Raw genomic sequence first — 23,013 nt, forward strand, 5'->3', positions numbered from 1 at the left:
ATTTGCTCAAGAATGATTGTACTTTGTTGAAATTGCATTTGTGTAACGAAACCGCTTAAAGCAAAAAAAAAAGAAATGTAGTTAATAATAAAAAAGAGGGGCAATATATGAACAAATTTGTCAAAGAAATTTGACAACCAAATATACACATTCTACAGCCCAAATGATACTCATTATTAAGAGAGAGAGAGAGAAAAAAACAGTATAAATAGACTGTGGAAGGACTCTCACCAGTATTCTGCTTTCTTTTCTTTTCCATATTAGTCAATTTGTGTCGAAAACCGTTTTTGTTGAGTATTTGATTGAACCTAGAGAGATTCCACTGAGCAATGATGGTGCGAAATTTCGGTGAAGTATGTCTGAACGTGGGAGGACACATTAACTGCTTTCAAGGACAACAATCATTCAAATATGAAAATGATTTTCATTAGTTGTAATTGGGGGAAGTTACTATAAACTTTTAGTGTATTGATCTTTAACAACTCAATATATTTATATACAAAAGGAGTTCTCTTAGTCAGAAACGCCTGCAATTTGGTGGATTACTATTTTGTGACCTTTGTCTTCTTTGGGAAAATTCAATTAGTCGTACAATTTATATTCGATTATCGCAGCTTATTTATAGTACAAATGTTAAAGATTTATTATATTGTGTAATTATAAAAACTGTAATTATCTTCTCTATATTGAATTTGGGGAACCAAAACAGAGTATTTCTTTCTAACAGTTGTCATTGGAAACCACTTGAACAAAGAGTTCCAACTAGTGGCTTACCCACACAGGATGCTGATTTGAAAAGAGTCTATAGTGTCATATCATCTAGATTTAATACAGGGTTGTACCAATCGATATGGAGATTCCATAACAAGAAAGTTTATTAAGTTTGGTTGTAAATACTTTCATTTATTAGTGAGATAGATTGTTGTTTCCTATAATTCTGACAATGTTCTCTTTTTAATCTTTATTTTGTAATGCAGTGATTGTTGTACGCCTCATTTGTCCTATAACATAACATAAAAGCAAAAAACATTTCATTTACATGCAGGTTTTATAGATCAATACGAAAACTATAAATACAGGGAACGATATCCCTTCTAGAAAATTGAAGATTATCTTATTCAATGAATTGAAAATTTATCTTCCTTTTGTGAACGTTTCTATTCTAAGAATTACGCATTTTGTATACCCCATCAAACCTTGTACATGGAGCCTTCACCAAAGGTAACAATCATGCATCATTTGAAGTAACTTTGCTTATATTCAAATACAATTTTCATGATTGATATATTTTTACAATTGGAGAAGGATTCTAGACATATTGTGTTAAATCTTACTGGTCAAAACCCACTTGGTTTCTGATTAGTAAAAGGTTTGTACCTGAGACCTGTTGACATCATGAAGCAATTGTTAGTTCCACTGAATGCCATTCCTACTGATATTTAGACTAGAAGTCTTTGCGGGGTTCCATTTTTTGATGAATATTTTCTTATAATAAATGTGTTTAAAGATGTATTTACTGTGAAATCTCTTTTGTTGTAGATAACTTAGTCTCTGGTATCTGTATTTGATTGCATTGACGATTAGAAGTATATAAAGAAAAGAACAATAAGAAGTAAAATATAGAATTGGGGAGGACACACACACACACACATAGAGAGAGCTTTGGTCATCCTCTTTTAGCGAGTGTTTGCTGTTCAATTTTAAGATTTCCCAAAAGTATAAATAGTGTTGCAAAACCCAATCAAAAAAATAAAATCTAATACTTTCATTACTAATATACACGTTATAATAAGAACTGAAAATCAATAAGCCATCAAGGTCATTACCAATTCTCTAATCTTTCATATAAAACCTAAAGAAGTGAGTCTAAGCTTAAGCTCTTTCACCTCTCAATCTTCTAGCCAATTGGATATCCTTCTTTTGAATGGTAACTCTCTTGGCGTGGATAGCACACAAGTTAGTGTCTTCAAACAAACCAACCAAGTAAGCTTCAACAGCTTCTTGCAAAGCACCAATAGCAGATGATTGGAATCTCAAATCAGTCTTGAAATCTTGAGCAATTTCTCTAACCAATCTTTGGAATGGCAATTTTCTAATCAACAATTCAGTGGATTTTTGGAATCTTCTAATTTCTCTCAAAGCAACGGTACCTGGCTTATATCTGTGTGGTTTCTTGACACCTCCGGTAGATGGAGCAGATTTTCTAGCGGCTTTAGAAGCCAATTGTTTTCTTGGGGCTTTACCACCAGTGGATTTTCTTGCTGTTTGTTTAGTTCTAGCCATTGTTAATGTATGATGATAGGAAAAAGAAAAAGGGATAGTTAAGTTTTGCAAGATAAGATGGACATGTTGATGTTTATATATAATAAGATTTGTGTATGTGAGGTGATGATGTTTTGGTATTGCTTTTGTTTACACTTTGATCAAGAGGAACGTAGGAAGAAGATTTAGTCGCGTGCAGCAGTTGTAGCTTTTGTGGTCGTCTTGGTATATTCTGCTATCGCAGGTGAAGTGAAATGGTAGCTCTTAGAAATCTTTTCCACACAACAAAAGAAAAATTAAAACTACGTGAGTGTGAGTAAAAAATAGACTAGTGCGTAAATTTTGTACCAGTGCGTCTTTTGTTTTAAACTAAAGATATCAATACTTTCCTTTGTTGTACAATAAAGAAACTGTGCGTAAGAGAAGATTGAGTTACAGAGTCACGAGAGTATTGCGTATCATACACAAGACACGAATTCCACACTCAATGCTCTTCAGGAATACACAACAGTAGCTTCTTATGCCTATTGGGTAATACTCACACACTCTCTTGGTCTCGCGCTGTACACAAACTCAACTTTCTTCTTCTCTTGCACATACGTAACTGTCTTCAATCTTACTCTAACTGTGGTTTTACTCTAATTGCTACTTTTTATCAACCAAATCTCAAAACATTTTTTTTTTTATTTAAATATCACATCAATTTCCCTTTCCATTTCAACAACATTTCTTCTTTTCTCTTTCTTATCAATACATACCCATACACATATAACTATAATTAACAATGTCTGGTAGAGGAAAAGGAGGAAAAGGATTAGGAAAAGGTGGTGCTAAGAGACACAGAAAGATCTTGAGAGATAACATTCAAGGTATAACAAAGCCAGCCATCAGAAGATTGGCAAGAAGAGGTGGTGTTAAACGTATTTCTGCTTTGATTTACGAAGAAGTTAGAACCGTTTTGAAACAATTTTTGGAAAATGTTATCAGAGATGCTGTTACTTATACTGAACACGCCAAGAGAAAGACTGTCACTTCATTGGATGTTGTCTATGCTTTGAAGAGACAAGGTAGAACCTTGTATGGTTTCGGTGGTTAAAAACCTCGGGATAGAATTTCAAAGAGTTTACTTTTATTCATTTCGTATTATTTGTATAGCATATATATATAACTTTTGTTAAAAAATTTTTGATGACCAACTTTAGAAACCTCAATCTTGTAGAGAGAATGGAATGCAGGCATATCGCTATTATTGTCTATTAATTTACTCCAACTTATACTAAATCTACTTCCATACTACCTCCAGCATTTAAATGATACTTGATCTTCTTTTCCAATTTTTTCTTCCACTTTTCAAGATCAATTGGTTGTGGATCTTTATAGTCATCCAGCGTAAACTCTTGCCATCTCTTCATACAATCCCCATCTTCAATATCTTTGATTGTAGTGGGGCACTTGCACCTACACCCAACACCATTATACCTTGGTTTATCAGGATAAATGACATCTCCTTGTGAGTCACTACTAAATGCAAGGAAATTCGGATTTGGCTCGTATTTCAATTGATGTTCTGGTGCATTAGCAGGACAATGTGCAAATACTTCGTGTCGATATCCTATATCTCTGAAATAATGAATCTCATTGAGATCTAAAAACATGCCAACTGCTAACGAATGAATTGGTGCGTCACCCCATCTCTCTTTGTAAAACCCACCTGCTGCTTCGAGATGTTCGTAAAACTGTTGATATTCAGGTGATGTGAATAGATCCACTCGAGCAATTTCAAAATTGGACCAAAAATGATATAAATTATACTCTTCTTTATCAGTTCTATCTTCATGCAACTTGGGCATCAGTTTACTCTTTTCAAATATCTTTCGCATCAAAAATGAACTCTTGGAAAACTCCTCTTCAGTCTTGTCCTTCATTTCATGAACAAACTTCCGCAAGTATATCTGATCCTGAATTTCAACCAATACATCACGCCCATTGGGTATCCCATCATAAACACCAAGCTTATCCTCACCAATTAACCATTTTGAACTTAAAACAAACAACTTCCAACTACTCTTGACTTTTATGCCATGTTTCTTGATAAACGCTTGCACATTACGAAACAAACCCGGGATGGAATAATACAAGTCAAGCAACATCACATTAAACCCATACTTCTTGCCCCTTTTCTCCATTTCTATAAATGGATCATATGTCAAATCACAATAAAACTCCACATTTGGTTCAACTCTCCAATACCAATCCAATTGACTAACCAACGGATGCAAATAAAATTTACCTGAATAAAAACGACACATTTTATGGTAACTTTTCAAATTCCCATATAGCAACTCACGATCACCTTGAGATTCAATCCATTCATTCAATTCAGCTTGTGGTATATCCAGAGGGAACTCCCAATCTTCCATGGCAATCTTACCAAATGAAACTTTAGCATTGGTTTGTTTGGAAATTGCATTTTTAAACTCGGGTGAAAATTCTTCATTGTTGAGAAACACCCATGGGTAATTAAACCATTGATTGAAATGTCGCTCCATTGATTTCATACTTGATATAACACCTTTCATTTCCAGATTTCGACATAGCATAATGAATGCAGCGTTGGCTCGGGGTTGATCTATCTTGGGGATGGTACATCCATATTGGAATGGAGCATCTATTTTTGTATCCAATTTTTGCTCACTGAGCTTGTTTAGGGTATCATCTTTTGGTGGCTGGGTGATTTTGTAATTTAACCAGTATGGATCATTATTCGGTAGAAGATTGTCCTTGAATGTGAGTATTACAGATAGTATAAATATGGTAGATAGTAGAAAAGTCACACTCTTTCTTGATCGAAGTAGAAGAAACCTCAATTTATGGACGAGCATAGTGGCGTAAACAGCTCTAAGTGCTATAAAGATCAACACAAGTCAAAACTAACTAAACTGCAGCTCATTTAATGCCGATGGAAACAAAAAAAAAAAAAAAAATTAAAATTAAAATTAAAATGGCTGGATTATAAAATTACACAAAAGAAATACAAAAATATACAAAAATACAAAACTCATTAAACTCCATCTAGTCTCCACTCCCTTCTACTACTTTTCCTTCTTCACAATTGCCGTTCGTAGTAGTACCAAATCATCATTCAATTCTTCTGGCTTCAATCCTTGAGGTCCGACAAATTGTTTATGAGATCCACGTGTTTGCACCTTGTAAGTGCTATGACTTCCATCTTCACCATTTAATCCATTTCCATCATATATTAACGACTTGACTCCATCTTCATTCTCCATTATAAATGAGTTTAATGCGTCATAATCCTTATCACTGAAATTCGACTCGTATCCACTATTGGCGCCTCCATTGCTCCTACTGTGAGCGTATACTGAGCTATGCTGAGCAGCTGAACTTGCATGTCCATTATGCCAAGGCTTTGCACTTGCTGTGCTACTTGACACCTCATCATTTGATGAATACCTAGTCGTGTGAAGTCGTCTTCTCTTTCCCAGCGATATATAGCCTGATCCATTTTGTGCCGATGATAAATTTCCATTCAAACTACCACCTCCTCCATCTGACAAGTCATCCATCTCTCCAGTAACAAATCTTCCAAAGTATTCACCGCGTTTTCTTAAAGATCTTCGGTCATGTAGATTCAATCCCATGGCCGCCGCTAGCGTTTCATTGTCTCTGTTGGATCCACCCTCATTATAACTATTACTATTCAAAAGATTCAACAAGTACTTATCCTCTTTCAATGTCTTTATTTGTTTCTGAAGTTTATCATACAACTTTTCCTTGATCAATTTGATCATCTTGTCATGATTCTCCTTTGCCTTTTGTAAAGCTTCGTTGTACTCCATCTCAATACTCTTGACTTGATACTCTTCCCAGAGACGTAATTTAGTCAACTCGTAATCTCTTACTTCCTCTAGCTGAATCTTCTTGGTCACATACTCCTCATTGGTGCCTTGTTGTAGACTTGCTAATTTATTCTGTAGTTCGTGTAAACTATTGCGGTAAAATATATCTCGATCATTCTTGAACGTCAGTTCTAGTTTTTGCAACCTGGTGGCAATGTTGTTTCTCCTTTTATCTCGTTTGCTGAGGGCTAGAGTAATAGATGGTTAGTAAAGTGCTTCATTTTGAGTGAATATGTGTGTAGGTTGGGTGTGGGCTGGTACATACTGTCCGTCGCGGTCCCGTTTCTCTTGTAGTCTTCCATTGTTATACAAAAGTCTCTGAGTGGTATGTAAAAGTGCTAGGGTCCATATAACGGGAGGTAATGTGATTTCACTCTGTTTCGTGAATGTGTGTTTAAATATTTGTAAAATGACTAGTTTTCTTTGAGAAATTGAGTTTCCGTTGAATGAGGAAAAGAAAAATTCCATCAATAGAAAAAGTAAAACCAAAAAAACAGAAAAACAATAAAATATAATATATCTATATGCAGGATGAGGCACGTGAAGACGCAATTGGAGGAAAAAGACATCTTCGAAGGAGATACTTTGGTAATACTTTAGGGGTGTAACGTTTGAAATATATAGAGTAGTGACGATGATATCAAGCTCTGTAATTGCAAAATCAAAATGTGGGACTTAAGTGTGTTGTATATTATGAAGCTATTTATTTGAGTTTTTTGTTTCCAGATTGTCACAAAACTGTACCAAAATTTACGTGATATCAACTTACCTTTCTAAATAGTATAACTGACTATAAAACTTCATACTTTGAGAATCTTAAGTCTTCGTAGAGGTAGCTAATGTACTTGATTGTGCGCACTTTATTGAGACGATTGAGATATTTTAATTGCGCTTTGCTATGGAAGCTGCTACCAGTTCCGACGCGGTTAGTTCAAAAATGGGCTTTTTCAATTCCGCCAAGGACAAAAAAAATGAGTCAAATACACACAGCTCTTCTCAAACATAGCTATTGACAACTCTTATGACTTCGAGCGATCCAGTCTACGAACCTGTGAAAGATCTTCCCTTTGCAAACGGCAAATATGACTCTACTCCAAAAGTCAAAGACTCCGTTATAAATTTTCATTTGAAGAAAGATCAAAGACCAGTGACCTTGTTCAATATTCATGATGTTTCTACTGTTCCTGAAAACTTAATCATTGTCCTTCAGAACGAATTCAATTTCCTCGTCGACGAAGGCCTTACTTATCCATACCATGAGACGAAAGCTCTTGACGATTTCAAAAGTTATTGGTTTCACCATTTCGCGTCCATCTTGATTGACGGAGAGTACACGTCGTTCAATGATTCAGGCCTCCAGAATTTATCAGTAGAGCAATGGAATGACTTATTTCTCGGCACATTCTACGTTAAACCAAATTACACAGGACGTTGTTCGCATGTCTGCAATGCTGGGTTTATGGTCAACCATGTAAAGCGCGGCTTAGGCTTGGGAAAGGAATTGGGATCAAAGTACTTGGACATTGCACCTCAATTGGGGTACGTTTATTCAGTATTCAATTTAGTCTTTGAGACAAACGTGGCGAGCTTGAAAATTTGGGATTCTTTAGGATTTGAAAAAATTGGATATGTAAAGAATGTAGCGGTATTGAAGGGTTATGACAAATTAGTGGGTGCTTACATGTTTGGAAAAGATTTACAGTAGACATAGTTGTCATTTGTAGATAAAATTGTAGATACACATTAATTGAAAAGTCCGCTTTTGAAAAATTGGTAGCAAGATCTTTAAACTTTACAAAGTGTTGGAGATATGACACCCGACAACGCTGTTTCCGCTGTAAGGCAGCTGAAACTGGCTACTAAACCAAGCAGGAAAAGACGCCATAGTGAGCTTGCAGACCACAATGGGATGGAGGTAACTTCTCGCGCAGAGCATCAATCAACATATAAAATCAATGAACGATACACAATTCTTCTCAAGGATGGAGTAACAACAGCAACAATATACCCAGTTTTATCACCACTTGAAATTCCCATAGGACTACTACATTTCTTGTGCGATGAGTATAATATGGAGATTGACAGGGGAGAGACCCTACCGTTTTTTGATCCACTAACACTTGAACAATTTGTTGAACATTGGTTTAATTCCTTTGTAGGAATTATGTGTCTTGGAGATGATCCACATTTGAATATTAGACCTGATGGTAGGTCGTGGGAGAATGAATGTTTAGGAATGTTTTCCATCCAGCCGCAGTATCCAGGTAAGAGATGTTCACATATTTGCACAGCAGAATTTCTTGTCAATGCTGGTATCAGAGGAAAAGGTATTGGAAGAACATTGACTGACTGTTTCCTACAATGGGCTCCTAAACTTGGTTACACCTATGCCATGTTTAATCTTGTTTTTGAAAGTGATGCAGCAGCTAGAAAATTATGGGAGTCATTAAACTTCAAAAGAGCTGGCAAGATTAAAGGAGCTGCCTACGTGAAGAACTTTGACCAACCAGTTGATGCAATCATATATGGTCGTGAACTCGCAGACAAGACAGTAGCGGAGTCAAGTGCTTACAGGTTTGATAAGATCAAGTACTATCTAGAGACGGGCAAGTATCCAGCGACAGCGGATCGTCAAGAAAAAGCCAGATTAAGAGCTGGAGCAATGCATTATAGCCTATCGAATGGAAAACTAATGATGAAAGGGAAGGAAGTCGTAGCTGATCCAGATCAACAGTTGCACATTTGTTACGAAGTGCATCGAAATAATGGACATCTTGGGATAAATAAAACCACTACCCAAATTGCAGAGACGTACCACTGGCCACGGATTAAGGAAACAGTTGGGGTCGTAATAAAGGAGTGTGAGAAATGCAACAAGATACCCAAAGATGGGGAAAATGGAAGCATGTTTGAGACTCACACAGACTCAAAAGGGCCACAAATTAGTGAACACATTCAAGCTGTGGTATCGGAAGTGCAACAAGCACATAGAGATGGCTTGAGACAGACATATGCGGAAGTAGCGGCCTCCTCAGGCCCCACCTTTCCAATGGTGGATAGATATTTGTCTGACGAAGATACCGAGTCTGATGTTATACGCCCTAGAGTTCGAACCTATCAAAGAAGGTAACATTTTAAAAAACAAACGTAAAATATTTATAATCAAAGTACGATATATACAAAAAAAAAATCCACAAATGTGACTTAGAAAAATCTCCCCCAAGATCTCTAAAAACCCATCCATGACCATACTTTTATGCAAAACATTATCCTCTAAAAATCAACACCAATAACCATGGCCAATAATGCCATTCTGATAAACAAACCATGTCTCATTTGTCTAAAGTATGCAGCTCTTTGATCGAAGTCAACCTCTTCTCTAATCTCATTGGTTCTTGGCAATGGATGCATAACACACATGTGTTGTTTAGCATTACTCAAGATCTTATTATCAACAATATAAGTGTCTTTCAAACGTTCGTATTGCTCTTTATCTTCAAATCTCTCTTCTTGAACTCTAGTACAGTACAAGACATCTGATCTAGCAATGAGATCCTCAGTCAATACTTCAGATTCTGCAACCAACATATTATGCTCAACCAACAAGTCTCTGATTCCCTTTGGTATTTGCAATTCTTTTGGAGCAACCAATTGCACTCTAACATGGTAGTGACGTAACAAGTGAACCAATGAATGTACTGGTCTACCGTATTTCAAGTCACCCATAAAAGTAACAGTGATACCATTAACAGTACCCAACTCTTCTCTAATTGTAAACAAATCCAACAAGGCTTGCGTTGGATGTTCTCTAGTTCCGTTACCAGCATTGATGATTGGAACTGGAGAGTATTTAGCTGCAATATCAGCACTTTCTTCCTTTGGATGTCTCAAAACAATGGCATCAGAGTAACATGATAAAGTTCTAATGGTATCTTGCAAGGTTTCACCTTTCTTAACTGAAGATGCATTCGAGTTAACAGCAACAACTCTACCACCCAATCTTTGCATAGCTGCATCAAATGAAGCCGAGGTTCTGGTTGATGGCTCATAGAACATGGTGGCCAACACTCTACCTTTCAAAATATCCAAAACACCTTGTCTCTCAACAGCTAATCTCATTTCTTGAGCAACTGTGAATAATGAGTGCAAGTCCGATCTGGTGATATCCTTGACTGATAAGATATTGTTTCTCAAAAAGGTGTTGTTCTTTCTAATGTAATCACTCAAAGCAGCAATTTCTCCCAAGGAACCAGCAACTGGTTGGGAAACCAATTCTGATCCCAATTTCTCAAATTCGGCCGGTTGTGGTTCTGGTGTGCTTGAAGGCATTGATGGGCGACGCAATCCAGAGAATGAAACTCTCTTTTGACCCAATACTGGTGATTGTGGCATAGTGGTAACTGAGTTGAATCTTGATCTTGATCCAACTTCATTTTTACCCAAAGCGGAATCAGCCAATACACCACCATCAAGAACAACAGTTTCACCGTGGAAAGAAACTCTTTCGATTGCACCTCTCAACTTCAATTTGGCAAATTCTGGATAAGCTGGTTCAGTTTCTGAGAATCTATCCAAGTCGAGAATTACTTGAGCATCTTGTTTTGGAATGTTGAAGATTTTAGCTGGTTTGTCGTGGAATTTTTCAACAATATCGCCAATGGTAAGTTTACCTTCATTTACAGCAGATAACAACAATGGAATAGTTTCACTGATTCCCAATCCTGGAACAATCTTCTTGTTAGTTGCTTTAGCAATCAAGTATGGCAAGACACCAGTTGAGAAACAATCAACATCTTTCAAGTTCTTCCACAAGTATTCTTGATCATTCTTTGTTGGCAAGAATGGATAATCCAAATCATCTTTTGAAACAAACAAGGTAAATACGGCAACATCACAAGTTACTGACAATCCTTTGTTCTTTGCCATCAAGATCAAATCCAAATCTTCCTTAGAAGACATACCTGTAATGTGAATTGATCTGTTGTATAACGATGCCAACAAAAGAACAGATGCCAAGTCGGTAGCTTTAGCATCAGTGACAATTGGCTTGTTTTGTGGCCATGCTGTGAACTGAGCATTAATAGCTGAAACTTTAGATCCATCAATGTCATTGAATGGGATGAACAAAGCACCAGCGTTTTCAGCAGCATCAGCTACACTTTGGGAATTAGTTTCAGATGCAGCAATTGCAAATGAAAAATCAGTGTAAGCATCGGCTCCGGCTTGATCAATAGCTTCAACCAATGTTCTGTAATCAGTAACTGCAGCACCAGTTTGAGTGTGAGGTAAAAAGGCATTAAATGTAAAACCAGCAGCCAATGAAGTTTTGGTGGTTTTCTCAAAGTCATTGAATGAAGTGGCAAATGAAGAAATATTGATAAGACCGGGCAAAGTAGCAGTACCATGTGATGTTTGAGCATCTCTATTGGTGACATCCATAGAAATGTTTCTGGCAATAGCTTCAACCAATAACTTAGCATTCTTGACATTGGTGACCAATGGAATGGCAAAATCAACAGCCATACGACGAGATTCGTAACCCTTGGACATGTATGAAGCAGGACGACGGAATCTGTTTGCTGATGGCAAGTTGACATATAAATCAATCAAGTTGTTAGCCAAATGTTGAGTCAAGGAGTATTCTGACTTTTGATCTTCTTCTTTGCTCAAAACTTCCAAGTAGTGGACCTTAATACCATGCTCCTTGATGAAATCAGCAGTACCGGCAGTAGCAAAGATCTTGTATCCCAATTCGCTCAACTTGGCAATACTAGGCAACAACTCTTGCTTCTCCTTGTAAGATCCAATAGAGAACAAAATGTTTTTCTTTGGCAACTTGAACCCAGTAGATACCAATGATTTCAAGTATGCTTCATACTTGTTTCTACCAAAAGTGGCAACTTCACCAGTAGAGGCCATTTCAACACCAAGAACTGGATCGGCACCAGCCAATCTCGAGAAAGAAAATTGAGGAACCTTGACAGCACAGTAGTCATCTGGTAATCTCTCACCTGGGTATGGTGTAACAGGCAAGTCCATGATAGCTTTAGTTGCCATTTCAACCAAATCAACACCAACAACCTTGGATACAAATGGACAAGATCTTGAAGCTCTAACATTACACTCAATGACCTTGATGTCATTATCCTTGGCAATAAATTGAATGTTGTAAGGACCAGTAATATCCAAAGCTTTACCAATCTTGGCAGTAGCCTCAACGATTCTTCTAACAGTTTCTGGGTCCAAATCTTGAGGTGGAACAATCAAAGTAGCATCACCTGAGTGGACACCAGCATTTTCAACATGCTCAGAAACAACATGCATGATCATCTTACCATCCTTGGCAACGGCATCCATTTCAATTTCCTTGGCATTTTCAATGTACTTGGTGATAACAACAGGATAATCTGGAGAAACATCAACAGCTTGAGTCAAGTATGACGCTAAATCGTCCTTGGAGTAGACAGTGTTCATTGCTGCACCTGACAAGACATAAGATGGACGAACCAAGACTGGGTAACCGACTTTCTTGGCAAAATCCTCTGCTTCCTCAATAGAGGTTAACTCTTTCCATGCTGGTTGATCAACGCCAATCTTGTCCAACATTCTTGAGAATTTGTATCTATTTTCAGCTGAATCAATCATTTCTGGTGAAGTACCCAAAATCTTGACATTTTGTCTATATAATGGCAAGGCAATGTTGTTTGATGTTTGACCACCCATAGAAATGATAACACCAGCAGATTGTTCCAAGTCATAAATATCCAATACTCTTTCCAAGTTGATAGTTTCAAAGTACAATCTGTCAGCTTCGTCATAATCAGTGGAAACGGTTTCAGGGTTATAGTTGATCATAACAGTCTTGATTTTGTTTTCACGCAAGGTTCTAATGGCTCTAACAGCACACCAATCGAATTCGACAGAAGAACCAATTCTGTAAACTCCTGAACCCAAAACAATAACACCATTGTCGTCAAAAGTGACATCTGAAGAATCAGCATTATAAGTGACATACAAGTAGTTTGTGAATGCTGGGAATTCAGCAGCTACGGTATCAATTTGCTTGACAAATGGAATGACACCAGCATCTTTTCTCAATCTTCTAATAGCAACTTCGTTACTGTCAACAAACTTGGCAATTTGTCTATCTTCGAATCCCAATTGTTTAGCTTGTCTGATGATTGAAACTGGCAAGTTTTCTTTGTTACCATAGCCGGCAATCTTGTTACCAAACTTGATCAATCCATCTAATTTGTTCAAGAACCACTTGTCAATGTTAGTCAACTTCCAAACCTTGTCAACTGAGTAGCCATCCGACAATGCGTTAGCAATAGCAAACAAACGTTGATCAGATGGGGTTTGTAACTCTTGGTCAATATCGATCGACATCAAAGCAGCAGTCTTGTTGAAACCCAAGTTGTGGTAGTCGGTTGATCTAATAGCTTTTTGAATAGCTTCTTCAAAAGTTCTACCGATGGACATGACTTCACCTACGGACTTCATAGCAGATGACAATAATGATGAAACACGGGTAAACTTCTTCAAATCCCATCTTGGAATCTTGACAACAACGTAATCCAAAGAAGGTTCGAAACAAGCACAAGTGGATCTAGTAACATTGTTTCTAACTTCATTCAACGGGATGTTCAAACCCAACTTAGCAGCTGTGTAGGCCAAAGGATAACCAGTAGCTTTTGAGGCCAAAGCTGAAGAACGTGACAATCTGGCGTTGACTTCAATAATACAGTATTCCTTTGAAAATGGATTCAATGCATACTGAATGTTACATTCACCAACAACTCCCAAATGTCTAATGACATTGACGGCAGTAGTTCTCAACATATTGTAATCTTCATCAGATAAAGTTTGAGATGGAGCAACGACAATGGAATCACCAGTGTGAATACCCAATGGATCAAAGTTTTCCATATTACAGACAGTAATACAATTGTCAAAAGCATCACGAACAACTTCGTATTCAACTTCTTTCCATCCCTTCATTGATTTTTCAACCAAAACTTGAGGTGAAGTGGCAAAAGCCTTGTTACACAAGGCAACCAATTCTTGTTCGTTGTCAGCAAAACCTGATCCTAAACCACCCAAAGCATAAGCAGCTCTTACAATCAATGGGTAACCAATTGCATTGGCAGCATCAACAGCTTCTTCAACATTGTTACAAGCTTCAGATCTGGCACACTTTTCACCAATCTCAGACATGGCAGAGGCAAACAATTCTCTGTCTTCGGTGGTGATAACAGTATCGATTGGAGTACCCAAGACTTTAACACCCAAACCTTCAAACTCATCCTTTAATGCAATACCAACACTCAAAGCAGTTTGGCCACCAAAAGTACAGTAAATACCATCTGGACGCTCGTGCTCAATAACTTTTCTAACAAATTCAGGGTTAACTGGGAGGAAATAGACTTTGTCAGCCAAACCTTTTGAAGTTTGAATAGTGGCGATATTTGGGTTGATTAAGATGGTGTAGATACCTTCTTCTTTCAAGGCTTTAATAGCTTGTGATCCAGAATAATCGAATTCACCAGCTTGACCAATGGATAAACCACCAGAACCCAAAACCAATACTTTCTTTACGTCAACTCTTGGATGAGCGGCTACATTGTCTGCCAATTTACCACCTGGGAATTCAACTTGCTTGTATACTCCAGTCTTGTTGTAATCGACAACGGCATTGATGAAAACATCAAACAAGAATTCAGTATCTCTAGGACCTGGGGTTGATTCTGGATGGAATTGGACTGAAAAGAATGGTTTAGTTTCATGGTAAATACCTTCATTTGAACCATCATTAGCGTTAACGAATAATTCTTTCCATCCATCAGTTAAAGTATTGGTATCAACAGCATAACCATGGTTTTGAGAGGTGATGTAACATCTTCCAGAAATAGTTGAGGTACATGGAATATTGTGACCACGGTTACCGAATTTCAACTTTAATGTTGAAGCACCACTAGCTCTTGCCATCAATTGATGACCGAGACAAATACCAAAGATAGGAGTCTTTGCCTCTTTCAAAGCTTTTTGCAATCTGGCAACTGTTTCATCCATAACAGCTGGATCACCAGGACCATTGGAGATGAACAAACCATCATATTCTTCTTTGGTAAAGTCATGATCCCAAGGAACAACCAACAACTCAACACCTCTTCTAACAAAACATCTAATTTGATTGTACTTCATACCAACATCAACGACAACAATTCTAATTGGTTTCCCGTTTTTACCCAACTTGATGTTGTCTTTTGGAGCGTACAAGACTGGTTCCTTGATTGAAACTTTATCAACCAAGTTTTTGACATTTGGATCATCAAATTCAGGAATTTCAAAGTATTGTTGCCAGTTTCCTGACTTGTCAGCAATGACATCTTCAGACTTGACACTGGGTTTTTGCAAAGCCAATCTACCCAAAGTTGAACCTTTTTCTCTCAATCTCTTGGTTAAGGATCTGGTATCAACACCATAAATAGCAGGAATATTTTGTTCTTTCAACCATTGACCCAAAGATGATTTAGCCAAGAAATGAGAAAACTCTTCGGTATAGTGAGCAACAACCAAACCAGCAATATGAATTCTATTTGATTCGAAATATTTTGGCAATGCAGGAGTGTAATCGTCATCTAACAATTTTCTATCTGGCACACCATAATTACCAACCAATGGGTAAGTAATAACCAAAATTTGACCTTCATAAGAAGGATCAGTGATGGATTCTGGATAACCAACCATACCGGTTTGGAAAACAACTTCACCTGCAGCTGGGACCTCAGCTCCGAACGAGTAACCTTGTAAGGCAATACCATCATGAGTTTCCAAGGTCATCAACCTATCACCCGTGGACTCCATTGGTGGAGAAATTGGAACAGATAATTTAGCCATAGTTGCTGATCTTTCAAAAAAAGGAGGATATATTCGTGGTTATTTATAAAAGGCTATGGGGGAATATGAATTTATAATATAACCAGTCAATTAGCAAAATGTAAATGAAAGAGGGAGTAGATCAGCTATGAGCAAGTTAGTATAAAGGCTCCTTGATGAGTAGAAAGAAATTCACGATGAGATTTGGTCTAGATTTTTGTGGGACAAATATAATTTTTTTTTTTTTTTTCTTCAACTGTTGCTTTCTGTAGGCCTTTCTCATCTCTCTCGCATCGCGCTTAAAGGGACTGGGAAAGGGAGGCAAGCACACTGCTAACATCGGAGAAGACCTCCTTGTGTATAAGTATCAAATTAAGTTTATTCTCTTCTCAATAACGCGTCTTTCTTTTATTCCGTAGGGGTTTGTACATACCAATGAAGAAATCTATTAGTCTGCACTCAATTCACAAAGGGAGGACGGTGACTTATTGAGAAGAGAGAGAGAGAGAGAGAGAGAAAGAGAGAGGAAGAAGGAGAAGAAGAAAGAAGGAAAATGAAAAAAATAGGAATAATGATATAAAAATGTAAGATAATTCTGTAGGGAAAATTTCATTGTATTTATACTGCAAGAAGAAGAAGGAAAAAAAAATTTCAATGAGAGAGATGAGTTATGCGCTACCTTTGAAAAAAAAAATTGTTTAGTATGAGTTTTTTGTGGCGGTAAGAAATTTTTTTTTTTTGCATTCATTTTTTAACTTTTACCAAGCTAGAGCTTTGTGCTTTTGAGTTTGACTATTTTGTGTTGATTACGTATGCGTACACGTCATTTTCATTGCATATACTAAAGCCTTAGCATAAAGCATCTCGTGTTAAAAAATTTCAAGATAAGAGTAACAAAACAAGTGTTGACTCTATATCAGAGTCCTACAATTTCCATTCACAAAAGTCATACAACTGTTATATTTTGAGATCAAGAGATACTATTATCACGCCTTAACTTCTATCACTTCGTCAATGTTGTTTACACTGGATTCTTCCTCAGACTCTGAACCGTCAAGGTTGGATTTAGGTCCGGTATATGTTCGCCATGCCCATGAATAGTAATAGAGGATAGACAATAACCAAACCCCGCCATTGATAGCACAAGTGTAATTCATGCTCTCTTTATCAACATGCCTTGACTCCGGAAACATACTCATGGTGATGATGAAGGAAAGAAATAAGGAGGTTATGATGTTGATGAACATTGTCGCAGTTTTTCCAAAGTAGAATGGTCCTGGTATAAATCTCTTTCTTCCGTAAGGCAAAAGGATAAGGATCACTGGCGTAACCCATGCCAAAGTGTTTGAAGCAATACCAAGGGAAAATAAAGCATTAGCACCAGCCGTTCCTGGAATTATACACAAACAGCCCAAGACCAATCCACAAACACCCGCGAATATTGTAGCTCTCACTGGTACTTTGATTTTTGGGTCGACATATTTGACCCATTTATACATCACAGGCAAACCGTCGTCCCTAGCAAACGACCAAACTTGTCTGGACAAAGCAATCATTAAGGAAATGGCCATAAGATACTGACCCACACAAATCAATGCCATAAATGCAACAGCCCATTTTTTCCCCAATGCATCGTATATAATCTGTGCCATCGATGAACCAGTGTCTGATGCGATGATACGTGCAGTATCACCATCCTTAATACACGCCGCGCACACAATTACTATGACCCAACCCAAGAGTCCACATGCAGCAATAGAACCCAATATTCCCACAGGAATAGATCTTTGAGCGTTCAATGCCTCTTCTGAGCAGTGAATGACCGAATCGAATGATCCAATTGTCCATATAGCTGGATTCCAGGACATAACTGAGCTCCATCCAATTGGCCAGTCTCTATAATTCTCCCACTTTCCAAATATGTATCCCTTCGAGTTGAAGGTGTTGTGCTTTGAAAACCCTACAGGCACGGCAATAATGAATAGAATTACCAAAAACACATTGACACAAATTGAAACAGTTTGAAATTTGGCGGCATGCTTCGTTGTTAAACATGCAATAACCATATTGGACACAATACCTGCCGCAAATACACCATAAGTTTTTGCATTTGTTTGCTCAAAATTGTCGTCTTTTGAAATTGAGACAGCTGACAAGACCTCAACTGCAAATCCATAAGTGATGCTACAAATGGCACCAGTCAATCCAAGAGAGTTTGCACATCCAATAAAGTAACTCAATGCTACCCTATATCTATCTGGGCAATAGTAGTTGGTATAGTAATACAAACCACCACTTGTTGGTATAGCACTACCCATAAAACTCATTGAAAGACCAACACAAAAGATAAAGCAACTAGCAATGAGCCAGCCCCAAACAAGACCAGCAGGACCGGCCTCTAAACCAGACGTGAGAACGGATGAAATGCTTGGCAAAAGACCCATAATTGAAAAGGCTATCCCAAACACTTGTATTGTTGAGTAGTGTCTTCTCAACTCCTGCTTGTATCCAATTTGATGTAACAAGTCAGCATCTCCAAGGTTATGTTGCGGATCAATATGTCTCAATTCGGAAGTATGCGTCGATATGTGATGCAAACTGTGAACAGGTGAAAATGTCATCTTGGGTTGACGAGGGAACCAAAGTGTTTAACAACACAGAGGCCATTGCACATCTTTTATACCATTGCGGTTGAGGTTAAAGTGAAATTTCAAGCACTTGCTTTCATTTCTAATTTACTGCGTGTGAAATTTAGATAAGAACTACCAATCTCGAATTGTAGGAATTATCAGTATACTACATTTTGGATTTGCTATTAACAAACAGTTCTAAGAAGCTAGCGTCGAATCGGTAGTGATTAGCTGAAACTAAGCATAACACACGCCTGATGAATACTGCCGCCGTTTGCTAATTTGTCATTTTTTTGATTTCCATCTTCTGTTGATAGCATACAGCTTAGTAGCAGATAAGGATATTTTGAACTTCCGGTCTTATTTTACTTTTGGTACATAACCGTCGTCTATTTTATGCACAACAATAGATAAGCAATAATTGAAAATTTCAATTCTGCAAAGACTGCAACAGCAAACTTTGTGACAGATAACATCATATGCCAAATTTAAACAAAACCTCAACGATATGACACAAACGTCTTATTTAGATAGAGCATGGTGTATATAAAAGACGGGCAAGTTTCGGGGCTCGTTTTACGAAATTGCGGGGCTCTTTATCCGAAGCATGTAACAAGGTCTTCCCCTCATTTATAGTAGCTGCTAATGAAATTCCGGTTAAGAGAGGGAACAATCCTACATCGATTAACTTCTTTCAGCACAAGTTATGGTCGAAATGATATAGAATCTGCATTGCCATATTAACTTTAGTGTTTTAGACCAAGAAAATAAGAATGTTTATTATCTTTCACACTGGCCACACTCGACGAGTCTCTTTTCTCAGTAGTAGTACAACCATCTCCTTAAATGCTTCCGTTCAGAACACAGAGTTTTATCACTTATCCCTTGTGGTGTTGAGTAGGGTAAACTGCGCCTATCTAAAAGGCGCGCACGTGAGCTCATCAAAAAAAGACACCAGCATATTAATTTTCCTAGACGGTTATTGAAATTTCTTTTGTTTACTGAAACGGCCCTTAGCAATCATATCAACACATTCATAAGGTCATCAAGCATTTATCATCACTGCTATTGCTGTTGTGCTTCTGACTCAACAATAGCAATTACCCAGCTGTTTTAGCTCGTTATTTACTCTTGGCTTAGCCTGCATACCAACGTTATGCCATCAGTTCCAAACATACCTCAGCGTTTTAGGCGAACACGCTTCAAGGAAGATCTAGGGTTTAAAATTAGAAACTTATTGCACAGGGTGGTATCAGCAGTGTACCCTTATTCCAAGATTTTGCTACCGAACTTTAGGGCCGTTCATTACTTTTACATTCTTACATTTTGCTTCCTTGGTTCGATATTAGTATATCCAGTGAAAACGATGCCATATATCGATGCCTTGTTCTTTACATGTGGTGCATCCACCCAAGCAGGTCTTAACACAGTTGACGTTAACAAGATATCACTTTATCAACAAATCATTTTGTATATTATACCATCACTTACAAATCCCATTTGGATTCACGGTTCGCTACTTTTGGTTCGATTGTATTACTTTGAACGCCATTTTGACAACATTAAGGAGAATTCAAAATTGAACTTTCAAATGAGAAAATCAGCAACATTGGCTAGACTTGGCTCAATGGCATCAGCTAATTCTACCAGAATGAATACGGCGAGCAATAAAGACTTGGGAATCAATCAAAAGGACCAAGAAGTTGACAGCTCGCAATCTCCGCCACTGCTACATGGAAATGAAACCCATAATGGGCACGGAGCAGCTGAACATGTATCAGAGCCTTCTGATGATGAAGATGATCTAGGAGACAGCAGGAATAGAACCTCACTAGATCAACCTACGACTGTCAACCACGCAATCAAGTTTGGAGCTCTACCGCATCCAAAGAGAAAGAAATCAATCGACCCAGAGGATATGTATCGATCTATCAATATGCTTAGAGAGAAACACAATTCGAAACAAACTGGTGGTGGGGAACGTGATGGCGATCAAAACGAAGGTTCTGACAGTCGACCACCGCATACCCCAAGTATCCATTTTGCGGATTCCACGTCGCCTAGAATGAGGAGAAGAAGAAAATCACACGGATCAACGTCTACTAGTCAAAATTCACCCAGTGACGTTACTGATGGTAGTGACAACCAGAACGATGACAATGATGATGACGACGATGTTCTTGTTATTAAACCACCGAATGAGGTTGAAGATGCCACCACCCATAATGCCATTTTCACCAGAAAAAGGCTCTCCAAAGAAAGGAAGTCGCTGTGGATACCATTGACGACAAGAAAGCTGCATAGGCCATGGAGGCACAGATTGAGAAAAACACTTTCAAACTCGAGCCGGAAAAGGCGCTCTCAGGCTTCAAGTGATGCTGAAGATGTGGATGATGATGATGATGCTTCAATAGACTCAGAGGTCGAGGATAACAATATTTCCGCTGATGATGCCACTCGATTTGATAGTCGTAGTGGCGCAGAGAATAGCGATGCTTTTGACGATAATGAAGACGAAGACTACGACGGGGAGATCGAAGACGGTGTTACTGATGACAATGATGGAGATGATATTTCTCCAACCCTGCTGGGAAATCAAGGAAGGCGGCAGTCTGCAAGCAGTCTTGCAGAAGGAGCCGTACCCGCGCGGGCAATCAAGTTTGATAATACACTACCAGATAAAGCTAGAACAAAGAGAAGGCAGAATCGGTTTAAGAAACTCAAGAGGTACAGGACTCCTGCATTATCTGGAGTATCCAGTGGTGCTACTGCAGCACAGAATGACAGTGGTTCGGAGTCGGAGGATAGTTATGACGAATCAGATCATGGGTTTCACCCTGGGCTCTCCCGGACAATGAGTGGAAACTATTTGTCTTTTGCTCCTACTGTGGGGAGAAACTCCACTTTTATTAAGATGACCGCCGAGCAAAAAGACGAGCTTGGTGGTATTGAATATAGAGCAGTGAAATTGCTTCTCAAAATTATTGTGTGCTACTTTTTTGGTTTCTTGATAATACCTGCCTTCATGCTTTTGATTTGGGTTTATTGTATGCCTCACTACAAGAAGATGCTTAATGACAATGGTATTACGCCAGGGTGGTGGGCATTCTATACAATACAGTCATCATTCAATGATTTAGGTTTTACCTTGACTCCAGACTCGATGAATTCATTCCATGAAAATGCATTTGTGCAAATATTATGTGGATTTTTGATTGTTATTGGAAACACTGGATTTCCAATATTCTTGCGTTTTATAATTTGGGTATTGTTTAAAATGGCTCCAGACTTATCATTATACAAGGAGTCATTAGGATTTTTATTGGATCACCCGCGTCGATGCTTCACATTACTTTTTCCACTGGTCCCCACGTGGTGGTTGCTTTTTGTTTTAGTTGCATTAAATGGGTTTGATCTAGTGATTTTTTGTATTCTCGACATTCACAATGAGATATTTGATGGGGTGCCCACAGGATATCGTGTTTTAAATGGGCTATTTCAAGCGTTGTGTACTCGGACCGTTGGGTTCTCTATCATTGATTTGTCGAAATTGCATTCGGCATGCCAGGTGAGCTACATGTTAATGATGTATGTATCGGTCTTGCCAATCGCTATTTCAGTCAGGAGAACGAACGTGTATGAAGAACAGAGTTTAGGGGTATACGCCCAGGAAGAAGAAGGCGATGAAAAAACTCCATCAAACTTTGTTGGTGCGCACTTGCGTAATCAATTGTCGTATGATTTGTGGTATATCTTCTTGGGAATGTTTATTATTTGTATTGCTGAAGGTAAAAAATTGCAAGAAATGGAGGTTAGGTTTTCTGAGTTTGCAATTTTGTTTGAAATTATTAGTGCTTATGGTACTGTTGGAATGTCTCTAGGATATCCTGATGTCAATACATCATTGTCTGGTACATTTAATGTTGTTTCAAAGTTGGTCATTATCGCAATGATGATTAGAGGTAGGCATAGAGGTTTGCCTTATACTATTGATAGAGCTATTTTGTTACCTAATGATGAGATGAGACGACACGATGATCTTCAAGAACAGCACGCCTTGAGAAGACAACGTAGCCTGGAAAGAGGTACGACATTGGATCGAGTGGCAACTTTTGCAAGAGGTGGACCTATTGATGGAGGTGATAACATTCTCAGTAGAGTATTGACAAATGTTGAGCAATTGAGAGATAAGAGACGGAAACGGAAAGAATCAGCTACCATGGATAGCAATTCCAGTAATAGAGATCACGCACATTCACTACATTCAAGCAACCCTAATTATCTTGTCACCACAGTGAGTCATGTATAAAATTAACGTATTT

At 38.0% G+C, this 23,013-nt stretch overlaps 9 protein-coding genes across 9 annotated transcripts; 4 read left to right on the forward strand and 5 right to left on the reverse strand. All coding sequences in view use genetic code 12, as the record gives it.

Annotated features, from left to right (window-relative positions):
• Positions 1-1,872: 1,872 nt before the first annotated feature.
• HHT2 (histone) lies at positions 1,873-2,283 on the reverse strand (the record flags this gene model as incomplete). The annotated part of the gene is made up of 1 exon (XM_067691341.1): positions 1,873-2,283. One exon carries the CDS (start codon positions 2,281-2,283, stop codon positions 1,873-1,875), a length of 411 nt encoding a protein of 136 aa, XP_067549716.1.
• Positions 2,284-3,046: 763 nt separating this feature from the next.
• HHF22 (histone) lies at positions 3,047-3,358 on the forward strand (the record flags this gene model as incomplete). The annotated part of the gene is made up of 1 exon (XM_067691342.1): positions 3,047-3,358. One exon carries the CDS (start codon positions 3,047-3,049, stop codon positions 3,356-3,358), a length of 312 nt encoding a protein of 103 aa, XP_067549717.1.
• Positions 3,359-3,533: 175 nt separating this feature from the next.
• Positions 3,534-5,144, reverse strand: MNT3 (Mnt3p; the record flags this gene model as incomplete). Its single annotated transcript, XM_067691343.1, has 1 exon — positions 3,534-5,144. The coding sequence occupies one exon, from the start codon at positions 5,142-5,144 to the stop codon at positions 3,534-3,536; it is 1,611 nt and encodes a 536-aa protein (XP_067549718.1).
• Positions 5,145-5,354: 210 nt separating this feature from the next.
• On the reverse strand, positions 5,355-6,484 carry I9W82_002484 (uncharacterized protein; the record flags this gene model as incomplete). The annotated part of the gene is made up of 2 exons (XM_067691344.1): positions 5,355-6,370; positions 6,448-6,484. The coding sequence occupies 2 exons, from the start codon at positions 6,482-6,484 to the stop codon at positions 5,355-5,357; spliced, it is 1,053 nt and encodes a 350-aa protein (XP_067549719.1).
• Positions 6,485-7,203: 719 nt separating this feature from the next.
• I9W82_002485 (uncharacterized protein) lies at positions 7,204-7,887 on the forward strand (the record flags this gene model as incomplete). The annotated part of the gene is made up of 1 exon (XM_067691345.1): positions 7,204-7,887. The coding sequence occupies one exon, from the start codon at positions 7,204-7,206 to the stop codon at positions 7,885-7,887; it is 684 nt and encodes a 227-aa protein (XP_067549720.1).
• Positions 7,888-7,992: 105 nt separating this feature from the next.
• SPT10 (Spt10p) lies at positions 7,993-9,312 on the forward strand (the record flags this gene model as incomplete). The annotated part of the gene is made up of 1 exon (XM_067691346.1): positions 7,993-9,312. The coding sequence occupies one exon, from the start codon at positions 7,993-7,995 to the stop codon at positions 9,310-9,312; it is 1,320 nt and encodes a 439-aa protein (XP_067549721.1).
• Positions 9,313-9,455: 143 nt separating this feature from the next.
• On the reverse strand, positions 9,456-16,082 carry URA2 (bifunctional carbamoylphosphate synthetase/aspartate transcarbamylase; the record flags this gene model as incomplete). The annotated part of the gene is made up of 1 exon (XM_067691347.1): positions 9,456-16,082. One exon carries the CDS (start codon positions 16,080-16,082, stop codon positions 9,456-9,458), a length of 6,627 nt encoding a protein of 2,208 aa, XP_067549722.1.
• A 965-nt stretch (positions 16,083-17,047) lies between these two features.
• I9W82_002488 (uncharacterized protein) lies at positions 17,048-18,682 on the reverse strand (the record flags this gene model as incomplete). Its single annotated transcript, XM_067691348.1, has 1 exon — positions 17,048-18,682. The coding sequence occupies one exon, from the start codon at positions 18,680-18,682 to the stop codon at positions 17,048-17,050; it is 1,635 nt and encodes a 544-aa protein (XP_067549723.1).
• Positions 18,683-19,847: 1,165 nt separating this feature from the next.
• Positions 19,848-23,000, forward strand: TRK1 (Trk1p; the record flags this gene model as incomplete). Its single annotated transcript, XM_067691349.1, has 1 exon — positions 19,848-23,000. One exon carries the CDS (start codon positions 19,848-19,850, stop codon positions 22,998-23,000), a length of 3,153 nt encoding a protein of 1,050 aa, XP_067549724.1.
• Between the last annotated feature and the right edge of the window lie 13 nt (positions 23,001-23,013).

Source organism: Candida metapsilosis (genome assembly GCF_017655625.1).
Source record: "Candida metapsilosis strain BP57 chromosome Unknown scaffold2, whole genome shotgun sequence".
Lineage (NCBI taxonomy): Eukaryota > Fungi > Ascomycota > Pichiomycetes > Serinales > Debaryomycetaceae > Lodderomyces > Lodderomyces metapsilosis.